The sequence below is a fragment of the Petaurus breviceps genome, unplaced genomic scaffold (genome assembly GCF_028583685.1).
Source record: "Petaurus breviceps papuanus isolate PSGF00001 unplaced genomic scaffold, PetGlider_PUasm1.0 90925, whole genome shotgun sequence".
Taxonomy (NCBI): domain Eukaryota; kingdom Metazoa; phylum Chordata; class Mammalia; order Diprotodontia; family Petauridae; genus Petaurus; species Petaurus breviceps.
The window spans coordinates 12094370-12118608 of NW_027187380.1; the positions used below are offsets into that span (position 1 = coordinate 12094370).

Here is a 24239-nt window from a genome sequence, read left to right on the forward strand (position 1 = left end):
CCCAGTCCATGGGGTCCAGCAGTTGCTATTTGTGTTTTTGTCAATGTAATTGGCAGGGATGGCGTGGGGGGAGAATCTGGGAGTTTGGGAAAGGGACATTAGGGGCATTCTGAGGTGTGGGCGGGGGCAGGTCTCCATTCAAGCTTCCCTTAAGGTCACAATGCCCTCACTATCTGCCAGCTTGGGCTTTTCCCACTATCCCTTCTCTTTCCCTGAGACTGTAGGGTCTGGGACTGAGATTTTCCCAGGCTCAGGTTGTGCTACTCCCATACAGTCAGCCTGTGGACAGCACTAGGCTGAGACCCACTTTCTGGTACCAACTGCCTCTGATCACTCCAGGAGTAGCTTTTCTCTTGAGCTTCAGGTCTTAAGAGAGCAATACCTCCATGGTCTTCACCCACACACACCTTTTTTAGATTTTTCCTAACTCATAATGTTCTAGGGAAAAATTATTCGGCATCATCCTCTTCTACAAAGTCAACAGTCTATAAACAACAGCCCTTGTATACAGAACCCTAAAAAAGACTGTCTTAGAGGTACCAGTGAAGTGTGAGGGTAATTGCGCTCAGGAATGTTAATGTTGAACGATAAAAGGGTCCTGCCTTCTTTGGAATAACACTTGGAAAAGAGGCACTTGGGAGGGAGCCTAAAGAGATTATCTTTTGGGGACTTTCTAGACTGGTTTATAGAGCTGGAGGCTGTACTCAGAACTCCTGATGGACCCAGGGTTGGTGCCAAGGGCTCTGCTCTTAGGCCTGGACCTAGGAAATTTAGGGAAAGCTCTTCCCTATGACAAGGGCAAAAGGCTCACCAAGAGTCCTGGCAGGTCTGGGGAGGGAGGTGCTGACTGGCTGCTGCTCAAGCTTTATGGAGGGATGTCCAGGTATTGTCCCACCCACTCCCACTCCAGCATAATCTGAAGCCCCATGGAAGACCCCAGTCCCAATGTCTGAATTCACTATAACTTCAATTTCATACTTTATTTCCAATGGCTGGGAGGGTTTTTTTTTTTGTTTGTTTCAGTATCTTTTTAAAAAAGAGAAAAAGTTCATCTATTTCATCAAAAGCCCTTTTCTTGTTGAGCCCATGGGGGCTTGAAGAGGAAGAGAGGAGCCCTTGGCCCAGTGCTCTTCCTCCACCCCCACCACATGGTACAGACACCCAGCTACTATGCCAGGGTCGCCACCATCTTTAACCACCCCCCGCCCAAGCCCAGTATCTCTCTGTACAAAAAAATTTTTAAAATGGAAGCTAAGACAATAATATACATTAGACACACACGCGCACGCACACACACATGCACACACACACATCCTCACTGAAAACAGTGACTGAAAAACAGCTGCACTTGGAAAGCACCTGGGAATGCATGTTCTCCCCTTCCTGGTGGGGGACGCAGAGCACTGCGGCTGTGTGCTCTGGCTGCCCTTGGTCCTCAGCTTGTGCCACAGAAGGGCAGCTCACCCTCCTCCAGTTTGGGGGGGGGAGGTCTCCCCAAGTAGCTGCCTGAGGCCTGGGAGGAGGGTGGAGCGGATGACGGAGCAACGGAGGGCAAAGCCAGGGGGCACAGAAATATTAGTACCAGCCTGGGTAGCAATCTTAGGGACAAGTTACCTGGGCCACTCCCCAAACCACCCCATGTCACCAGAATGCAAAAAATACAGAGCTGAAGGCCAAACAAAGGCCTAGCCAGTTTGTTAACATCCTGCCCATACCACACACACAAAGACCCACAAATTTATACGTTAAGTGTGAGTGTAGGCTCTCACATGTGCACTCCTATACCTGTGCCCACTGGACACTTGTCAATGTGGGTTTCTGGAAGGGGACCCCAAGTTTTGGGATGCTATGTTGGTACAGGGGTCCCTAAATCCTGGTTACTACATTATTGATGGCCTATACATGGATTAGAATTTGTGAGAATGGGGGACCCTGGGCTGGGAGGGGCCCCAAGAAAGGTGCTAGTGAGAGAAGATTACAAAGCCAGCACCACTGACCCTAAATCTGCTATGTTCTCCATCCCTAGGTCTTCCACAACACACAGGGAAGGAACCATCAGGGCAGCAGGCTTTCTCTCCCCTGACATCCTCTTAATTTCTAAGAGAATTTCTTAATTTCTTAATTTCTAAGAGAAAAGTTTCTTAACCCCCTGCCAGCACAAAGGAATACTGAGATACCTCTAAGTTCTAGGCAGCTCACCCAGGGTTTATGGGTGGGAGGCCAGTCAGCTCTTCAGCTGATTAGAACGCAAATTTGCTTTTTAAAAAATACAATACACTTTAGTGGAGGTTTCTCAGCCACCATCAACTCATCCCCTGCCCCACCCCACCCCAAACAATTCAGAATTCCAACGGTTTCCTAATTTAAAAAGGTGATGGTACCAGGACTAGCATCTATGGTCCCTCAGGTCAGGCGCAGAGGGGCCTTGGGACAGGACCACTTCTTTTGGGCCTCTGCTTCTCCGGGGGCCTAGACCTCATTCCTCCAAGTAAGAGCCCCCCTCAATTTTTCCATCTATTTTTGTACCAATAAAGATTTTTTTAAAATTATTTCCTAGGCGCGGCTAGGTAGCGCAGTGAGTAAAGCCCTGGCCCTGAAGTCAGGAGGACCTGAGTTCGGATCCGACCTCAGACACCTAACACACACACACACAAAAACTAGCCGTGTAACCTTGGGCAAGTTACTTAACCCCAAATGCCCTCTAAAAAAAGGCAAAAAAAAAATAAAATAAATTTTAAAAATTATTTCCTAAATTTAAAAAAGAGACATAGAGACTCTGCCACAAGGGCTTGGGGGTGGGGTGAGGGGACAAATTTGTTTCTGAAGCAGGGAATGGAAGGGAGTGGGCAAGGATAGGGCTGCAAAATCTTTTTTTAAAAGTGCTTGGTAACTCAGCTCTGTTTTAAGTGTGTGTCTATATCTACATACAGATATACACACAGACACCCTTCACACATCTGTCCTTGCACACACGCACAGACACACATATGTATGTATGTGTATGTGTCTCTGTGTGTGCACAGACACACACACACACATATATATGCACTTTAAAAAGCTCTATGTGTTGTGATGTGGCCCGATGGGTCATGACTGCAGGGGAGGGCGGGTGCAGCTCGGGTGGCAGACGGGGCACTCGCTGTCCTCTGCACACAGCTCACACAGCACAGTGTGTTGGCACTGCCGCACCGCCCGATGCTGTTCTTGACACTTGAGACACTTTGCAGGTGACTGCATCTGGAACACCACCTGAGGGCGAGAAGAGCCGGCGTTCACCGGGGACTGAGGGAAAGGCGGCCTGCTCTCCATCTCCCCACAAGAATCTGCTCCAGTATTAATCATCTTGATCTGATTTTGATCACGGAGCACTTTAGGATTTACAAAGTGTACAGTCCTACAGGCGCCCATGGTCAAATGGCTAATAAGTATTAGAGATTCAATCCCATCAGTGCGTCAACTCAAGGTCTAGCGCTCTATCCAATAAACCGTGATAATGCTCCCCCTCCTTCCAAGGAGCCATAGCTTAGATCAGGGCGGTCCTTTCCCACAGAATAGTCTGTTCCAAAGAGGGGTGTTTGTGCTTTCTTTTCCTCCAATAGAAGGTAAGCTTCTTGAGGGCAGGGCTGACTCCCTTTTTGTCTTTACATTTCTAGGTCTAGCACAGTACTAAATACACACCAATGAATGCATGCAGAATGAATGAATGAGGAGGGAGAGGGTGCTCACCCCTGCCCACTCCCCCAGTAGGTAATGGCCTGATTCCCCAGGCATTTTGCCCAATATTCTGACTCTCAAAGGGATTTTCAGAGGTATGGGCAAGAGCAATCTTAGAACCCTTTGGTCTTGGCTTTGGATGACTTGCCCTTGCCCCCCTAGTTTTTCCAGGATACCTCTAGAATGCTGAGCTTCTTTGTGGTGAAGGATTCAGCTTAGTTACATGGAGGAAGGTTGATCTGAGGAGGTTGGCTAATACCTTGGCCAAGATCCTCCTGTAAGGACCCAGAATGGGACTAGTGGAGGGCAAAACTAAGCCCTAGGTTATTAGGTCCCTTTGGGACCCTGAGCCCTGGGGAGGACCGTGGGCAGTGTTTAGGTCAGGTGGGTCCCAAAGCTCTTGAAGACTGATAAGATCTGTTCTGTTTTCTGGGCATGGAATCCCAGAGATGAGGTGAGGGTGGGCTCTTTCCCAGAACTTGCACTTCATTCTAAGGCTATAGGGGAAGAAACATGGACTTTCCTGGGGTGGAACAGGCTAGAATAACGGGGTACAGAGGCAGTCAGTAAACTATGAATCACATAGTTGTAACAAGAAACAGGGTATATACTAGCTTTGACAATCCTAAATAGGCTCTCTCCATGCCAGTTATTATTAGAAAGTTAGTGTGAATAAGTACTAGACCTAGAATCAAGAGACACAGGTTCGAATCCTGGCTATGACCATGAGACCTCAGGCATGGGATAACTTCTCTTTGCCTCAGTTTCTCCATTTGTAAAATGAGGATAATAATGCTTACACAGGGTTGTTGTGAGAAGAGCACTTTGTAAGTCTTAAAGTCTTATGTAAATATGAGTTATTTATTATCCTGTCCTGCTCTGCCCTTCCCTGACTGTATCCACAAATGATCACCAAAACTCTACTGGACTTGATGCTCCGCCCAGTGGTATAGGAGCAAGCCTTTGGCAACCTTCTGGGCAGACAGAGGCCATCTGATAAAGCAAAAAACACCCTGCCCAAGCCAGACGGGTGTGTTACTGCCAGGCTGCCAGTCACGGTTTCCAAGGTCCATGGCTTCAGCCCGCAGGGAGGTGTCAGCCATGAAAGCTCCCCTGAGATCCCAAGGAAAACCTTGCCATTATCCCCCCTTCCCCCATGCTCCTGCCCCCATACCCATTTCCTGCCCCAGGGGCTCCCCTACCTTTTCCACTCTCTCCAGGTTGGCTCTGAGCTGCTTCTGCAGGGAGTACAAGGTGGAAAGCGAGAGGGCCTCTAGGTCGGAGAAGGAGCACAGGGTCTGGGGGTCCTGTCCAGAGTGCAGTCGCTCCAGCTCTTCCTGAAGTTTCTTCACCCGCACCTCCAGGGCATCCCGCTGCTCCCGCGCCAATTCACACTCCATGCCAGCAGCACTAGCTCGTTCACTGGCCTCCTCGGCCTCTTTCTTCCAGGCATCACAAGCCTGCGGGGTTCAGCACAGAGTCCAAACCATTGAGTATCAACATGGACAGCCTTCCCACTAGCCTCTCCCCAGTGCACACTTGGGTAGTATATTATTTGGCTGAAGGCTGTACTTCCCACTCTTGTCTGATTAAGAGGAGGAAGATGCTTGTGCCACCTGGGGAAGCTTCAGGCTACTCTGACAGAAGCCCAGCTCCCACCCAGCATCTCTGGGTGGCGTGTGGATAGTACCCTAGCTCCAGAGGGTACCCAAAAGTTTGTATGAAGAGGGCTCAGAGCTGTAATCAGCCCCAGAAGGAGCTTTAGAGGTGGAGTCCAAATCCCTGCACCCTGAAAACAGGAAAGAGGTTCAATGTCTGCGACCCCAAGGAACAGACATCCGGGGAGGTGGCCCTGGGCCCCCGCTATACTCCCATACCTGCTTGGCCTGCTTCCATGACTCCTCCCATTGCTTGATGGTTCCGTTGGCCTCATCCAGCTCTTGTCGGAGCCTGGCCAGTTCAGTAGCCCCTGGGCCCGACAGAAATGCTGGCGATGTGCCCGGGGAGAAGTTCCCAGAGGCAAAGTGCTCCCAGATACTGCTGTTCATTCCATTTAAACCTGCTTTAGGGGGAGAGGGTGTTTTGAGGGCAGTTCTTTCCCACCAGCCTAACAGTGAGGGCTCCAGGGGCACTACTGAGCTTCCTGGTGTGGGGTCTTTAATGTGCAGGTCTAACCATTAGGCAAGAGTACTGACTGACCAACCCCTTCACAGTCTTATACTGAACCTGTGACACACAGTCCTGTCCTCAAGGGTCTCCCAGACTTATGGGTGGTGCCCACTCTATGCTAACAGGAGTTCCTACTACTCTGGGGAAGAGCTTAATCTACTATGGAAGCCCAAAACCCCACACCTGGGCAGGGGAATTCCCTCCTGGCCTTCCAGGTACTTCCAGTAAAGGGAGCAAGGGGAGGACAAGATATAATTCTCACTCTGTGGATGTGCTCAGTCTGCTTAGAGAGTCACAACACCCAACCTCAGGGAGCTGCTGGTTTCATGGGGCCACCAAAATCCCCCATGAAAGAAGTCAGTCCCTCCACATGGTGCCCTCCTGCAGGAGACACGGGACACCTGTATGGGGGCTGTTACTGAGCAGAAGGCTCAGCGTCTATTAGGATACAAGCTCCATGTGAGAAGGGACTGGATTTGGTTTGGTTTTTGTCTGTTTCCCCTTAAGGAAGAACTTAATAACTGCTGGAGCAGTGAGGATTTTAGCCCATTATTGTTATCACCGACCTTCCTCCCCAGTCCCACTCTGTTCAAGCCCCAAATTCTAGTACTTTCCCTCTATTGTCTACCCCTCTAATGACACATTTACGTGCTTGTATAAACCTGACTGCAGATGAGCCAACAGGTTCTGCTCAAATACAGAGAATCCATGTAGGGAAATGCCAAACCATTAGGATTATCTGCAAATTTGCTCTCCCTTTAGGGCCCTTCCTTTGTCCTGGTCACTCCTAGGGCCCTGGACACAAGCTGCCTTGTGTCATTAATTATCCTTCTCTACACATGTCTTTCTGTCTGGACTTGAGCTTTCTAAGGCAGACACTCTTTGTGTATCTCTGGTGCCTCTGGAGCGTGTGTCAATTCTGGGCTCTTCTTGGCTGACAGTGGAGTTAGCTGGTTGTGAATGACCCTGAATATTTCCCTGTTTCAGTGGAAGGACAATTAGGCACGCCCATCTGCATCTAGAGGTTTGGGCCAGAACTTAACTCATGGATTTTAGTTTCATCAATGTGGGTTGTCCTCCCACCAGTGAACCCCTCTATAATTTATTAGATGGTTTTCTAGAACTGCCATGAATGAAAAACACTTATAATCCCATAGTCAACCTGGCAACGAGACTTTCTACCCTAGGTAGACTAGTGTCTGGGCAAAAGACATAGTTTTTCAGTGGGTCAAAAACACAGTACAAATAGCCTGGCTTATTTCATTCTGTTCTCTAGCAGTGTTAACTATTCACCATAGGGCTTGTCTTAAACTAAAAACCTGCAGAGGACAGGGCCCATGCTAGCATGACTTACTCTGTACAGTACTGAGCAGAAAACTAGCATTTATTATAGGTTTCCTGCAGGAAGCATCTTAGAGCTGTTTCTCATCCCCTCTTACCTAATGATCCATGTGATGCTGATGTCCCCAGGAAAGTGTTTTCTGATTGGCTCAGATGGCCCTGGGGCTGCTGGAGGAAGTGTGAGGAAAGGCTGACAGGAGGGGAGGGGGAGGCAGAATGAAAGGAAGCCGAGCTGCCTAGGGAGCCAGGGATGTTCACAGGGGCAGAACTCTGTAACAAACTGCCACCTGTAAGAGAGGCCAAGGAAAGGGGAAGGGGGGGGTGGCGACATTGAGGAAGGGCAAGGAATCACCTCATCCCACCCTGGGCCTGCTCGAAGCTGGAGAGAGCTTCTAGGAGAAGACACGACACCCACCCTCAGGGAGGTCTCAGTGTATTAAGGCACTCCTAGGCAGAGGGCCATGGAAGGAGAGCTTGAGAAAGGAGGGCCTGTGGAAAGATGCTGTCTTCCCTCCCCCAGTTCTGAGAGGAAAGATCAGGGCCTGGCAGAGTTCATTGAAAATGAACTTGAAAGTTAGAAGACAGCCTTAGGTGAGATGGACAAACCTCCCTAGAGCAGGCTTGGACACATTCCTGGAGATGGGGCATTTGGGAAGAATGCGAGACTCAGGTCACTGCTACTCCGTATGTGATTGAGAGGGCACATGCTACGGGTGTCCTCCTGGGCTCATGGGCATGTGGCACATTGCCCTGTGGGGAGGTTTGGCCTGCCCCAGAGCTCAGCCCTCCTCTTTGGTGGTCAGAACATGCTCAGTGGCCTGGTGCCAGCATTCCCCTTGCCCCTTGTAGAGATGTTTATTCCCCAAGTACCAATCATGATGCCACCTGGGTGAGGCACTGTGCTGCTGTCGAATGACTTTTCCAGGGCAGCTACTCCAAACTCATTCAGGTCCAAGTCATCAAGGGCAGACTCTGTTGGACAGAGTGACTCAGATTGCATGTTGTCCTCCTGCCATCTTTTGGGGGTCAGCCATCCTTAGCCCTGCCACCTCTCGTCCTGGGTGCTGACCTCAGAGCTAGGATACTAGGGGTTCCTTGCTGCCTGGTCGGTAGCCTCTATCGTGTTCCCCTTTGAGCTCCCAGAGGGCTGAGCCAGGGAAACAAAAAGAGCTTAGTCTGGGGGGTCTCCTAGGAGAAGCTGCCTACAAATTGGGGGCAATAGTTGTACTGCCTACTACATTGGGTCACTGTGAGGAAAGTGTTATGTAACACTCAGAAAGGTGAAATAGCAATATCACTATTATTTCAATAACAATTTTTCTAGAGGCAGCCTGCGATAAAGGGAGGAAAGCCAGCCTTGAGGTCAGGAAGGCCCAGATTCAAGTGCTCCCTCTGTCCCTACCTGCAACATGACAATGGGCAAGTCACTTAATCTCTCCAAGGCCATAAATTACAGATGAGTTGTTGATCTCTATCAGTGCCAAGAGTTTCCATACTGGGAAGTTCCCATAGTGATGAAATCCCAGATCTGGACTAGCAACAATAATAATAACAATGACAGTGCTAGAGGTCAGGTAGCTGGTTGTTTGTCTGTGCTGCGGCCATGGCCAGGGTAGGGAGTTAAGAACTAAGCTGTGCATGCATGTCTGCCCAGAAGCCTAGGTGCTGCATAATCCAGCCTCCACCTCCACCCTAGCCACAGTCCTAGAAAAGAAGGCATTACCTATGACCGATTCCACTGTGTCGCTAGTAGGGTAGAAGGGCAGGGCATTTGCATTCATGCCAGGAACACTGCTGGGGCCTGCAGGGCTGGGGGGTGTGGCTGCCAAGCTGGAAGTGATACTAGAAGAGATGCTGGAGGTCAGGGGGCTGCCCACTGGGAGGATGCCCAGTATATCCTGCAAGGAGAGAGCGAGGGATGAAAAAAAGCCTGAAGGTAGGAGGTGCACAGGGTTCTACAATCAGAAGCTAGGGGAAAGGGAATTCCACTGTCCTTTTAGGCCTTGGGTAGGCTCTTGCCTCCTTGAGATTTACTGAGCATCACTTTGGAGGCTGCAAAGACTGTGGCTTCTTAGTTCATTTCAGTCACCAACAGGGCAAGAACCAAGTACGAGGGTGAGGGGTACGACCTTTTCTTCCCATTCTTTCATCTAAACTTGGGTCTTTGGGTCACATGACAGAAGCTTACATCTGTCCTTGACCCTGCTTCCTCGTTTTTCATTCTCTACTGTCCATCTGTTGGGAAATACACCTGGCTGGAAGACAGGTGTTACCTGTTTGGGCTGCATCAGAGGCTGCTCCTGGTTCCTATGTTCCAGAGAGTGGGGCTTTATTTTGGCCTATTGGGAGGAGAAAAGCAACGGTGAAGACAATGAGCCAAGTCAACAGACAAGTGCTTGTCCCCTGAACCCTGACACACATAGAACCCTTTCTAACCTCCTCTGACCTCCTACCACTTATTTGCCCAGTGATCTTGAGGAAACCACTTATCTCTAGAAGTTTAAGGTCCCCTTAGTCTACAATGAGGATAACACAATGAAAGAGGACACAGGAGGGAGTGATTGACATTATGTTGTCTAAATGTAGTCTTTTTTAGTTTGTTCTGTTAATTATAAATATAAATTTGATGGCTTTTTCTATTGCTCAAAGTTAAAAATAAACTCCTTATTTTTAAAAATTAAATGATAATAATATCTTCTCTAGCAAACTCACAGGTTTTGAGAATCAAAAGGATCATGACTCTGAAAGTGTTTTGAGAATAATATAAGCGTAGTACCAAATGTCCAAAAGTTAGGGACTGTATCACTAGTATTCCCCTCTCCTCTTAGGCTTTAGTGAGGGAACAGGATAGCATTTTCCCTAAGCTTAGACAGCTATTTGATTCAGCTCTTACCCAAGCCTAGGTTTTCTCACTCCCTAATGTACTTATTTAATGCACTGTCAGAGATTATTAATAAAATGGAAGCCCAATGAGGGCAGGGACTTTGTGTTACCCAATCTCACCTACCTCTGACTAACAAAGAAGTCACACAATAAGAATACATGGCATGCCCTCATTACATATAGCATTATATGAAGGGTGTCCACAGGAGGAGCCTGACCAAGGCTGCCCAGCTAATAAGGGTAGGGGTAAGGTCTCTGCTCCAGCACTGAAACTGCCACGTTAGGTTGGTTCCATCGGTTCCGTAGCTTCCGGGCAGGTCTTCTTGCCTTCAGTCTCTTCCATGACCTAACGGTGCCACATTCATAGTCCTGGCTCACAGGTTTTAATTGTCACGTCACTTCGCAAAAATCCTCAGTTGCTCCTCACTGCCCATCAAATAAACACTGAATGCTATATATCCCAAAAATGAAGGCCCTTCAAAATCTGGCTCCAATCTGCCTTACCAGACTTAGCTGATACTGCTGCCTTTTGAGTAATCTAGACTCTTACCAAACTGAATTATTCCTCGATCCCAAATCTCCCAAACTTTCCTGTCTCTATACTTTGCTTTTTTGCTTGATATTTTTTGATGTTTGGAAGGCACCTTACCCTTCCTCTCCCTAATTCTTCCATCCACCCCCAAATATATGTGCCTGCCAACATCCTACCCATTCTTCAAGAGCCAATTCTCCTTGCAACTCTCCCTACTTCCTCCAGCTAAAATCGGTTTCCCCCTCATTTGATCTCGTATAGGCCTGATTCAATTTTGAATTTATCTATGAACCTCTTATCTTCCCCTGCTAGGCTCTGAACTCCTTGAGGGAAGAGATCCTATCTTATTTACATATCTGTGCTTGTGCCCAGCATAGAACAAGGTACACACAGGTGCTTAAATGGTTATGGAATATATGCTGGATTTAGACAAATCTGGAGAACGTATACTCAGTTTTAAACAACAGCTCAGGTTCCTAGCTACCTTCTTCTGCACGAGAGATGACAGTTCTCTTGGTAATTATCAGGCATTGTCCTGTCCCACCAGTCCTTACCTGGCATTTGAAGCTTTTCAGATATTCAGCTCCAACTTGGTCCTCCCTCTCAAAGCCAGGTGCCTTCTTGTAGCTACCAGGTGCTGGGCTCACCTCCCCAGGGAAGCTGATACCTTCTAAGTTCTGTGGCTTTCGGACAGTGCCCGGGGGAGAGCCACAGAGGTTAGATGGGCTACCGAGACTGCTGTTCCTACAAAGTATCTATAGGGAAAAGATGAGTAGAGTAAGGGAACAGGTCATATGGACATGCCCATAACTCTAGAGGGAAGGGTTAGATGGAAGGAGCCATGTGGGTCTTCTAGGCTGGAAGGGTGGGCAGGTTCTTCCTTTGCTCAGAGCTCTTGCCCACTGGCTGGGCACAGCCTCCCTCCTCTCCAGGGCTCCACATCACAGACCTTCCACCTATCTAGGATAACCATGTCCTCTTCCTGCCCCTATCTTGAAGGTTCTGCCTCTATTTACTAAGAGGTGAGTAGGAGGGGAGGGGAGGATCTTGATGAGGACCAGCTGGCTTTACTAGAAAGGCTTTGTTTTAAGACTCAGGTGCAGTGGAAGGAACTGTCTCTTCAGAACAGAAACACACTGACTTGAGGTTTGGGAGGGACTGTTGATATCATCTGTTTAAGTGTATATCGAAGCCTCCTCCATCTTTCCTCCTCCCTCCCCTCACACTCCTCTAGGGAAGGCAAAATTCTAGTTCCATCTTTCAATTGCTATTGAGTACTAGTATCCTGTCCACTCTCCCTGACCCCATTACCCCCCACTCTTCAGTCTGTTCAAGGCCAGGGCACATACATTACTAAGATCTGGGGCATGAGGGCTGGAGGGGCTCACGGGCACCGAGTCCCCTGCTGCTGATGGCATGTACATCATGGTGCCACCCTGTGTGGGACTTGGCACAGCAGAAGAAGATTGAAAGTCATCACCAAGGGGGGGCTCTGTAAGAGACGTGAGAGACAGAGCTGTTACCCAGACCTCCCTACCCACCCAAAGACTCTCCACAGTGGGATGGATCTCCCCAAGGAAGACAGAATCTCCAACCTAGGCCTTGATTCATATATCTCAAAGTGTGACCAGGAGGCTACATTTCTACCCATTCCTAATACCTGGAGTGGGAAAGCGTTAGTCTCTGTCGTGAAATTTTTCCTTCCTCTTATAGAGGTATTTTGTGCCATGCTCTTGGCTCTAATGGGGAAAGTAGCCTGGATCCTGGGAGAAGCCTCCAATTGCTTAAACTTCTCCAGTGCTGGTAGAAGCAGCAGCCCAGGCCTCAGGATGCGTTGCCCTGTGGCTTTGCATTGTCAGAATGTGAAACCTTCTTTGGGGAGAAGATACTACCCTAACTACCACTGGCTAAAAGATTAGGGAAGATGGGGATCTGGTTCTGTGCCCTGCCATCCAGCTTGGGTAAGCTAAGGCTGAGCCTGGAGAAGCCCAGGGGATCCCAATGACCCTAAGTCAAACAGAAACTAGGGTGTATGCAGCACACAAGGTACTACTGGGACCGTTCTCCCTTGGCTGCAGTTTTTGCAGGGGATTTGTTAAAGGGCATGGGAATAGGGAGAGAGGGGAAAATTTCAAGAAACAATTGGCATAGCATACGTTCAACATGGGCAAAGGCGCAGAAAGGACCTCTGGGACAGCTGCCCGACTGCTGCATGTCGTTACACTTGGTGGACTTGTAGATCTAGAGAGGGAAAAATAGAAGCAGGGTTAGGACTCTGGGGAGAGGGAGACAGAGAGAGAAAAGGCAAAGGCTGGGTAGGGGTGGGATGAAGGAGATTGGCCTTACATTCTGCTCACTGGTCACCCAGACCAGGAGCCAGCCCTCTGGGCAAGGCTTGCCTCACTAGGCTTGGGTATTACTCTCTTTCTCTACTCTCATCCTTATCCCCTCCATCTCTTCTGAACCTCCTAAAGGAGGTTCTTCTACCATGTCTATCCCACAGCTTAGGAACCACAGAGCTGCCCACACATTACCCCCCCTACCTGAGGGGTGGGGGTGGGGGTGGGTCCCCTCAGGAAGGATTGGCCCAAAAGACTGACTCCTTGCCTCTTCTGGATTTATCGACAGAGTGGTTACTAACTTGACTATTCCCAAAGGTTGGCCCTAGCTCAGTCATTCTAATGGAATAACCCCTCTAAGATTGGAGGCAAAATCATCAAATTTCATAGTTAGAAAGGACCTCAGAGGTATGGAGTCCAACTAAAACTTGTAGCACTCATGACAAGGGTCCATGGAGCTCTTCTGTCATGAATCTTTTGTCATAGGGAACTTCCCAGTGCAGAGAGTAGGCCACTGCACCTTTATAGACACCTCTGATGACTAGGATGCTTCCTTATATCAGGCCTTAATATGTCCCACTGAAACTTCCATCTATTATTAGTTCTGCTCTCTGGGTCCAAGCAAAATAAACCTCTTCTCTATCCCTCTAAATATGTGAACCATGTTCCCCTCCTCCCCTCTCCAGGCTAAATGTACCTCCCACCATATACACACACACACACTGTCCCACTCCTTTAATCACATTACAAGATCCCTAGATGCCATAATGGTGGTTTCCGAATCTCTTCAACCTGATCACTTTCTCTGGACAACTTGTCAATGTCCTTCCTAAAACATGGCACCCAAGACTGAAAACAACATTGCATTTTCCTTTTTTTTTTTTTTAATTTCTCTGTGATACAGATCTAGTGGTGATATCACTGGATCAAAGGGTATGCATGATTTTATAGCCCTTAGGGTATAGTTCCAAATTGTTCTCCAGAATGCCTGGTGATCTGTTTACAACTCCACCAACAATGCATTAGTGTCCCAGTTTCCCCACACCCCTCCAACATTTCTCATTTTTCTTTTCTATCATATTAGCCAATCTGATAGGTATGAGGTAGTACCTCAAAGTGAAAAACAACATTCCAGATATGTCAGACCATAGGAACCATAACTCTGAGCTGGACACGAACCTTTCACACATGAAGCCTAAGACTGTTATCACTTTCTTGGCTACCATACTGGTGTTCACATAAAGCTTTTGAGATATTGAATCCTGAAGGCCTTTTTCACATGAACTTGTGTCTGGCCAGGCCTTCTAAATATCTGAGGTCCAGTTAGGGCTTTACATTTATCCCTATTAAATTACATCTAATAAAATTTAGCCCATGATTTCAGCAAGTCATATTCTTCTTAAAAATCCTAATTCTGTTTCCCAAAGCATTAACTGCTTTCCTTCTCAGCTTTTTTGAAAGGCAAGCTTCATATCTTGGCCTTTGGTGAGATCCCTATAAGAATACTGAACAGAATGGAGCCCAGGAAGGAGCACTGTGGCCTTTCATAGTTCTTCCTAGGAAGCTACCCATACCATCCATTCAACACAGATTGTTGGGGCCAGAGGCTCAATGAATTCTGTATCCACCTGAGTGGAGACCATCCAGCCCACTTCTATCCATCTTGTACAGAGAAGAACCACTTTGTTGACAAAGGTCAAGTGAATGGTTGAAATGAATTTAGCCAGTCATTTGATAGGTACAGATAATCCTTCTGGATAATTCAGGCCTGAGATAAAATCATGGAAACTTCTCCTTAGTCTTTAAGCCTAATAATGTACTTCCTTCCATCCAAGTACCCTTCCCTTTGAGATGTGTGATCTTTCACTGCCTAATTTACGATGTCATAATTTATATTTCACTCTCTAAAGGTTTTTTAGTTGCCTGTCCGCGTCAGTGTGTCAGTATTAGAATGTAAGTTCCTTGAGAGCAAGAGCTATTATTTGTCTCCTTATATGGTACACAGCCCCATGCTGTGTACCATTAAAAGCTCAATAATGGTTTGGGATATTAATAATGATGATGATGATGAAAATCAGGAGGAGTTTGGTGCCCTTAACTTTGGGAGAAAAATATAGCTCAAGAGGGGCATTTTATGATATCCAAAACCAGCATATTCCTCCCCGCCAAAGTATCCTGGCCTCGAGACCCCACAGAACCCTCCCTAAAACCAGCAAGGAAGGCTCCAGGAGGGAGAAGTGCTGCCCTCGTACCTCTGGGTGGAACTGCTGCTCCGTCCGAGTGTGACAGTACTGGCAGGCGTCTCCATTTTCACATTTGCCAGGGTCGCCCCACTCATCCCCATGTTTCACACTTGGGCAAGGGGAGGACCTGGGCCAACGAGAAGGAGACAGAGGGGACAGTGAGCCTCTCTCTGGGATATATGTGTGTTTGTATTTGTGTGTGGGTGTGTGCATGTGTACAGGTGTGTAAGCAGTGGTGACGGAGAGGGAAGGGTGTGACGCCTAGGAAACTCATCCACAATTTGTCCCTCTTTGCCCCACCTTTAAAAGGAGTCATGCAAAGCAACAGTGGCCCACAGGCCCACAGAAAATAACTGTGAGTGTGAGAACTACCTTTTTGCCCTTATTGTTGGTGGAAAATGTCTGTTACTCTTATTATATGCTTAAGAAAGTTCAGATATTGAGAAATTATAAAACGCCTTTTGGAAAACTACTCTCCTGGGGAGCTACTGAGCAAATTAGCAGAAAAAAGCTGGGGAAAGAAGCAATTAGTCACCTAAGTGGGGAAAAGATAAGGCTCAGGGTGTGGAAGTGTCCTCAACTGTACAAAAGATCAAGGAATTAGAGGAACTGGAGGAAAGGGGGGTGACCAGAGGGTTGAAGCATTGAAACAAGTCTTATTAACAGGCTCTAGGAATGACAGTACCCCCCCCTTGCCCCGCCCAAGGAGGCCATTCTGCTAGAAGGGGAGGTAGGGCAATATGGTGACCTTCAGCACAGATTATTACAGCTGCCTAGTGAATAAATATCCTTGGGATGAGCTGGCCCAGACAGAGGGAAACAGGCTAGATGTGGGATATGACTTCCAGGACTGACAGTGACTTCATGTTCAGTGCAAATTGGCCTGAAGTTCGGAGATGGAATCTCTGGGGCCAAACAGAGAAATATTTTCCTCGATCAGGGTTCCTCAGTTCAGAAGAATAGGAAGAATAGGAATAGGACCTAGGTACTCTGGAAACTGTGCCAGCCAAGACAATCTGTGGCCACACTGTATTTACTGGGTAACAGTCACATTTGCTGTGTTACTCAGTTTCTTTCAAAAACCCCAACCTTGGCTCAGTTAAACTAAAGGGAAAAGAGATTCTGTCCACACACAGGTCAGGAGAACTACGGGGAAATCAAAAAGAAGAGAGGCTAGAGCTGATATAAAAGTGAAAATTCCAGATAGGAAGACTAGAACAAATTGCCACTACTGATTCCTTCCCATCTGAGGTTTTAGTGGGTTTAAAAATCAGACAATCAGAAAATAAGCTTTTTTTTTCTTTTTTTTTTAAGCAATCGGGGTTAAGTAACTTGCTCAAGGTTACACGGCCAGGTGTTTCTGGGTGTGGTGCTGAGTGTCTGAGCCCGGGATTCGATCTCCAGGTCATCCCAACACTGGAGCTGGTGCTCTTACTCGCTTTGCTACCTGGCCACCCCAAGAAAATAAGCTTTTGAAAATAGAAAAGAGAACTACTCATTTTGGGTGTGCATGGTAACAATAGTACTAAGAAAGACAGTATTAAATGCAAAGAGATAGGAACTATTCTCTTGACTGATTGCACCCTGGGCCTAGGAAAGCAGAGTAGCTTAGAAGAGACAGTAAAGGAGGACAAAGAAGGTCCTGGGGCTCAGCAGTTCTCATACAGTACAGATAGAGGTGATCCTTCCACTTCTTCCTTCTACAGTTGGGCCACTTCCTTCAGGGAAGTCTATATTCTATAGAAAAGGCCCTCTGCCATACCACCACTTTTCCCAGTAACATCCTGCCTTCTGTATCCAACCCCAACCTTGACCTCATGGAGAGAGCTAGTTATGTGGTGTGCCTGGCCCTGGCCACTGAAAGTTCCTCCCCAGTGAGGCATCTCTGTCATTGGTAGCCTTTCCCGATCCTCATTCCTCCTGCACCAGGTCCCTGATGGTCTGCCCTTGGCTTGGTGCTCCCCAAGGCCCCCACCCTCCCACAGAGGAGACAGCTGCAGTCTCGGCAGCTTGGCTTAGCCAACCCCTGCTGGGTTTCTCCCTAGATGGTGAGACCTGTATTTATGTTTCCTGGGGCTCCGCCGTCTGTCTTTGCTGTTATGGTAGTACGGGCAGGCGTATCCCTGGCGACAGAGCCGAGGAGGCTTCTTGCACTGCTCAGTCTTGTAATTCCCTAAGACATAGGTTGTGTCTGCAAAGGAACAGAGGGCGGGGCTCAGTCAACCATGGGGACTGGGTCAAGAGTCTCACACTAGCAGTTGCAGTGAAAAGGGTGGAACAGCTTCCCCAGAGGTGGCCTAGCAGATCCCTGGGAGACTGGCCTACTGAGCAGTATTTAAGGGCTCAGGCATTGCAGTTCCTATTCCCGGGGATTAATGTGAGAAATGCAGGCCACTGGACAAATGTCTCACTGTCCTCTGAAGTCATGCCACCCTGGTGGAGGAACACAGCACCTGCCTTTGAGGAGTTTAGAGCTTAAAGAAGAAAACAAGACATAAGGAAACATACAAGAGACACATATAAAAGACTGTAACTTATGGAAGCTGGACAGAGCCAAATGTGTGTTTGTCTGAATGCCCATCCACACACTGGGCAATCCAGGAAGTCATTAGAATGAATTAGACCGGCCAGGGTCCCTTGAGGTGTGCTCCAAATATTTTTAACAATGGGAACGGGTATGCCCTGGCAGAAAGAGGGAGGAAGTGGGAAACATTCTGGAACGGGGGAAATGGCCTGTGTGAACACAGAGACATGGCCATGGACAGGTCATGCACTGGGGAAAAGTTCACAACTAGGAGGGAGGGCCACAGAGAGGCACAGCCACACCTTGGCTCTTCTGGCTCTTACCTTGCCACCGTGGCTCCTCACTGAGGATTTTCTCTATCATGGCATGGCTTGCAGCCACAGCTGACTGACCCTCGGTACTCCCCTCAGACGCAGTCTGACCATTCTGTAAGGCCTCCATTGCCTGGAGCTCCCTTGGAAGAGAGCACAGAAGAGACAGAATGGGAGGTGTGTTGAGTATGAGATGTTGCAAAGACAGAAGAGAACATAGTCACCACAGAGGAGCACTACTAGTTGAGTGACAAAGTCTACCACCTTCCTTCTAACTCTCCTTTCCCTTGCCTTCCACTGCAGGAAAGCACCAGCTCCTTCTGCACAGCCACCCTCCCTGCCCACCTCTGCTTGCCCAATTCAGTTCAGCCTTGTGCCTGCCCCACCTGATGTCATAGACAGGAGAGCGGAGGTCATGAGGCCCATGAGCAAAGGCGCAATGCAGGCCATTTTTGGTGCAATTTCCTTTAGAATCGGTCTCATGGATGCAGATTCCAGTTTTGTAGTAGCGTAGGTGGTACCGTCGCTCAGTGTCCCCTGTAGTTCTGTGAAGGAACGGGCACCTGAAAACCAAGGAGAACATGGTCACCTGCTTTTACCAGACTCTGTCCTATTCTACCAGACCCCTTTTCTTAAACTGTCAAGGTGTCCCATTGACCCAGAGAGATTAATCTTTTTTTCCCTAAGATTCCACACTAGAATGTTGTAGAAATTAGACTAATACTCAGTACTTACTCTGCCCAGGGATCTTTCTCACAAATCAACCTGTTCCTTTTTTACTCCCTTGATTGGTGATAATGTTGTCTTGCTTCCCAAGTTTTGCAAAAGAATCAGAAATCAAACGATAGAAAGGGAGCACAGCAAAGTTCCTAGCTAATTTTATATTGGTTCATGGTTTCTATTTGGCTATCTGTTTTGTTCTTTACATAAATGTCTGAATTAGTGTCAGTCTCAGAAAGTACCGTGTTTCCCTGATAATAAGACCTATCCCGAAAATAAGCCCTCCCCCTACTGTGTAAGATTCCTCTAAAATAAGCCCTCCCCCGAAAATAAGCCCTATTGAGATTGCTACTGTAGTGAAGGTGATCCCCTGTGCTACACACTACATTACAGTACCCTCTGTATACACTGTCCCTCCCTCCCCCGTGAAACGCATGCCGCGCTCCGAGCTGCATCCAATCAAAGCTGCAGCAGTGAGCGCGTCATCCTGTTCTTCCCCAGTGATTTGCTTACTGAATAAAGGTACATTTTTTGTTCACATTTACCTGTTTATTAAAATTGCTGTCAATGTTCATTAAAATAAGCCCTCCCCTGAAAATAAGCCCTCTGGTGTTTTTCTGTCCAAAAAAATAATAAGACAGTGTCTTATGATCGGGGAAACACGGTAAGTTTCCTGAGGGCAGGAGCAATATGTCTCTTCTATGGCCCCCAGCCTCTTGCCATGCACCATCAAAAGTACAATAAATGCTCTGAGATAATGATGATAATGAAAATCAGGATTACCTTGGTGCCTTTCAGCCTGCTCAACAAATCCAACTAAATTTTCCTGGTCCAGCAGACCAACTACCTTGGCCTAGGATATGGGGATAGAATGCTAAATATGTGTGGGTGGGGAGTTTATAGAGCCAAAGCAACAGGACATGTACCCAGGGCCCTGTGAGGTAATCTGCACTGTTGATACTCTTTCCAGTAGGAAGGAGCAGCAACAGTCCTATGACCTTGGAAATGCTGATCCTTGGCTTGCTATCCCAAGGATCTCTCTAGTTGACTTTGGAACATCTGAACACAAGTCCTAGTTAAAATCTGGCTCCTCTGTGAGCCATTACCAAAGTTGCGCAGGACACTTACTCATCTCCCTCTGGGCAGAGGCCTGTGGTCTCATCATACTTGGTGCAGTAGATGTCAGGGCTATAGTTGAAGGTGCCATCTCGGCGGCGGATGGACCTACGGCGACGCTGGTTAACAAAGTGCCAGTGGAAGCAGGTGTAGGGTCGGTGCTGGGTACATTTGTGTTGTACAAAGAGTGGGCACTGTTCTGTGCGAAACTCCTTTAGGTACCTGGAGAGAGGGCACACAAGAGGTGGGGGAAGGGGAGAGAGTTTTGGGGATGGGTACCCATAGGCTAATTTAGCCTCTTATGCTCTCTCTGTTCCCAAATTAAGCTCCACTTTACATTTAGGAGTCAAATACCAAATTCTTAGAAGTTTTCAACAATCTCTGGCTTCAGCCCTACTGGGAAACAAGAAAGAGTCAGAGACCTGTGTCCAGACCTTTGTCCCAGACTTCCAAGGCCCTGAGACTGGAGGGACACAGAATACATCCTCTCCTTGGGTCAAAGGGGAATAATAACTATAACAATCATAATATAGCAATTAAAGATTTTGCAAAGTACTTTATACAGAGTATCTCATTTGATACTCTGGTACATTCTCCCCATTTTACACCTGATGAAATAGGCTCAGAGAGAAGTTAAATGACTTGCCCAGGGTCACACATTTAGTAAGTATTTGAGGCAAGACTGGAACTCAGGTTTTCCTGCCAGCGCTTTCTCCACTTGCTGTCCCAGCATCCAAGGGCTAACATTCCCAGCAGCAGATTCAGGCCTGCAAACTGACTTTGACCAGGTCCGGTATCCCAACTATCAATCTTCCCTGCTATGAAATAGGGAAGGGGTGATTTAAAGCTACTAATATCCCACCAAAGAAATTAATTCTAGGCTCCAGAAGGATGTTAGGATCACAAAAGAACCTAGGAGCCAAGAGCCTAGACTGAGCCCAGGAGTCTCAGATTCTAAGCCTGGCATCCAAGCAATTCCATGGAGTGAAGGAGACAGACTCTTACCTGATTTCCCTGAACATGAATGGAGTATCGGGGTGAGCTGCTCGGCCTCATTAGTATTTCAAAGTATAATTTATGACCATACTATGACAATGCCTGAATATGGTCCTTTCCCAATCTCCCTGGGAAGCTTAATCACTCCCAAACTGCCTATTCCAAAGGCTTTTCCCAGCCCCTGTCCCACTTTCAGTCCTAGCATCAGACCTAAGGACCCCATGACTCAGAGAAAGGATGCTTAGATCTGCTCTTGACTTTTCCAGACAAAGGTAAACCCAGCCAAGGGCTTCCAAAAGGGAAACTGTTTCTGGTCTCCAAAAAGACTATGAGAAGCTGTGACCACAGAGTATGTGCTCTTCCTTTGGACTGCTAACTGCTGTTAATTACAGGCTTCCCTGGCAGGACTCCCTGAAGAGATATAAAAGACAGGTAAGTGGCCTGTAGGAGGAAAGTTGCACACCTGACTGCCTTACTTAACTTCCTTTTTGGACAGGGAGGGTGCTCTTCCCTGCTGGCATCCATCTCATGCACACCTCTGCAGGTACTTGCATATTGCTGACACTCCCCCCCCTTTTTTGGTCTCCATCCACATTGCATTTGGACACCTGCCCCACTTCCTGCTGCCCCAGCTACATTAGGAAATATCACAGCTCACTCCTTCTCAACTTCTCCCTCTAGTGACACGCTCACTCTTGCCGATGTCATCCCCTCCCACGACATCCCTCAAACACACTTACCCCCACGGTGAAGATGAACCCCTAGTCTGTTTGTGTGTAGTGTTTTTATTTTGCTGATAGTAATCCAGCAAACGTGTGTCCACATCAGGGCCTCTCTTAGATCATAAGCTCCTAGAGGGCTTATAGAATTCTTAGCACAGCATCATATGCAGCATAATAGTCGTGGAATGGTAGAGGCTTTTAGTGACACGACTGCTGAAAGCTCTCAGTTTCCCTTCTCCTTGCCAGGCCTTACAGAGCACCAGACTCTCATAAAAGCTCCCGGGAAGAAAGGTTTGACAGAACACTGAGCCTTACTATTGCTGGAGAGCTTAGAGATCGTCCAGTCTAAACCCCTTACTTTATGGATAAAGAAATGGAGGCCCACTTGTCTGAGATACTACAGTTAGTTAAGGGAAGAGCTAGGACTAGATCCCAGCTCTGATGCTGCCTCCTTCAAGGCTCCTTCCACACCATCCACTCTCCTCTCAAGTTTTGTGGGAAAAAAGGCCTTCAGGAAAACTGAAAGTCTGCTTCAGAAGGTGATGTGGAACAGTCTGACCTCTCTGTTCTGATTATCATGCGGGTTCAAGAAGAAGCTGGAAATTAGTCCTGGATGGTGCTTCTGGACCTAACTAAGGATAGACCCCTGTGGCAAGACCACACCAGCTTTGAGGCTTGGGACTTTTTATAGAATCACAACAGAATGTTGGAATTGGAAGGTACGCCAAAGGTCATCCAGTCCAATCAGAATATGCAGCATGAATCCCTATCTACAACACTGCCAACAAATGGTCATCCAGTCTCGCTTGAATATCTTCACAGACAGGGAACTTATCGCCTGGAAAAGCCCATTTCACCTTCAGCCTAATTATTAGAAAGTTTTTCTTTATATCTAGTCTAATAATGCTTCTCTTAGTTCTGCCCTCTCGGGCCAAACACAGCAAGTCTAATCTACCTTCTAGGTACCAACTTTCAAACATTTCAAGTTTCTTCCACCCAAGTCTTCTCTAGGCAAAAAATCCTCAATTTATTCAACTAATACTCATTTAGGACACTTTCAAGGAATCTGATCAACCTAGTTGCCTCCCTCTGGATCAATTCTAGCTTAAAATGTGTTTCATGATTGCTTACTGGAAGGCATTTTTTAAATTCCTCACCCTGTAAGTATCAAGAGGAAGGTATGGGCCAAATTTTGTGAATGAGGAATTAAATGCCAAGGCTGGAGGCTATGAATACTAGTTTCAGGAATATCTATACCTGGTCTTAAATAACCTGATTTTTTAAAGAAACTACACAAGTCTGAAATACTTTTTAGAATCAAACATTTTTCCTATATACTCTTGAATTTGTTACAATAGTAAGGAATATTAAAGTCCACTGAGTTCAATCAGAGAGGAAAAATGACTTGTCTGAGGTGTTTCTAGGCATGTTGGTTTCTATGCTATAAGCTCCATTAAACTATATACTTCCTTAGGGCAGGGCTCTGTATGTAGGGGATCAGGCCTTGATACAATATAGTTGGAATTATTTATCTGAAGTAGTAGAACAAAATTCAATTTAAGACATACTATGCATAAGGTGGGAAGCAATTCAGTGTGGTTGACAGAGGACTGGCCACAGAGTCAGAAGACTTGAGAAAGAATCATTTAACTCCATCAGCAACTCTGGAAGACCATTTGCTAATCTGCCTCAGTAGAGAAAGTTTCCACACAGGGAGTTCTCCACCCAGGTGAATCATAGGTTCTGAGTTGGATATGCTTTGGCAGTTAGTAATCCATATACTGGCAAAGAGCAAAACCACTGGCAAAATAAATCTACTGCCAGACTCGGACTCCTACACTCTGAAGTTATTCTCTTGGGACCCCAATCCCTAGTCCTTCTATTTCTCTCATCACTTTCGTCTACCTGAATCTCCTTCTTTGTCCTTCATCTCCCTCTCTTCTCCCATTTCATCAGCCCTATACTAGTTTTATTTCCCATCCCCAACATCCTTAACCCCTTTTCAAGAAGGGGTTATATTCGCATACTAGTCCTGCCCTCCTCTGTCCCCAGCCCTGAGTCCCCATTCACTTTGCCTCTTCAGCTCTTACTCTGAAGGTGCCAAACTATCCTGGAGGCCATAATGACATCATGCTGAGGCCACTACACATTCATGCTACTGATCCTCAATTGAACCCCAGCCTTTGTACAATTCATATCTTAGTTTTTGGTTGGGACTCCTTGTTACACAGAAGTTGCTCCCAAACTCCTCTTGCCTCCACCTAGCAGATAACCTGATATCCTACTATACTTAGAGGCCTGAGGTCATCCATACTAAATTCCTGTCATCTCTCCTCATCTACACCTCAAAACTCCTGTTCACCTAGATCATCTCATCCTTGCCTCTAATCTTGAGCGTGAAATGGCCTACCTTCTTGTTGAGACTAATTCCATCCTCTCTCTCATCCTCTGGGATGTTATTTCATCACTAATTCCCTGCCCTACCTCCCTCATCTTCAGTCTTTCCCTCTCTGACTCCTTTCCCTATATTTACAACATGCTCAGGTCTACCCGTCCTTAAAATCCTCTTCCTGACCCTGTTACTTCTTCTAGCTACCATTCTAAATCTCTTCTCAATACTGATGAATTT

General features: G+C 47.2%; 1 protein-coding gene across 9 annotated transcripts in view; it reads right to left on the minus strand.

Moving 5' to 3' along the window:
• Window positions 1–965: 965 nt before the first annotated feature.
• UNK (unk zinc finger) overlaps window positions 966–24239 on the minus strand; it is a 40738-nt gene continuing 17464 nt past the window's right edge. Inside the window, exons 2-16 of one of the 9 annotated variants that reach the window (XM_069076371.1) lie at window positions 19905–20114; window positions 18443–18619; window positions 18069–18199; window positions 17277–17412; window positions 15231–15348; window positions 12796–12880; window positions 11989–12131; window positions 11194–11394; window positions 9498–9563; window positions 8948–9122; window positions 8110–8196; window positions 7323–7511; window positions 5592–5776; window positions 4917–5174; window positions 966–3249 (exon numbers count right to left, since the gene is read on the minus strand). In XM_069076371.1, the coding sequence (XP_068932472.1) occupies window positions 3088–3249; window positions 4917–5174; window positions 5592–5776; window positions 7323–7511; window positions 8110–8196; window positions 8948–9122; window positions 9498–9563; window positions 11194–11394; window positions 11989–12131; window positions 12796–12880; window positions 15231–15348; window positions 17277–17412; window positions 18069–18199; window positions 18443–18619; window positions 19905–20114 (2323 nt within the window). In that variant the 3' untranslated portion in view covers window positions 966–3087. Of the gene's footprint in view, window positions 3250–4916; window positions 5175–5591; window positions 5777–7322; window positions 7512–8094; window positions 8197–8947; window positions 9123–9497; window positions 9564–11193; window positions 11395–11988; window positions 12132–12795; window positions 12881–15230; window positions 15349–17276; window positions 17413–18068; window positions 18200–18442; window positions 18620–19904; window positions 20115–24239 lie in introns of all 9 variants that reach the window. The other 8 variants (XM_069076370.1, XM_069076369.1, XM_069076372.1 and 5 more) reach the window with 8 other exon arrangements.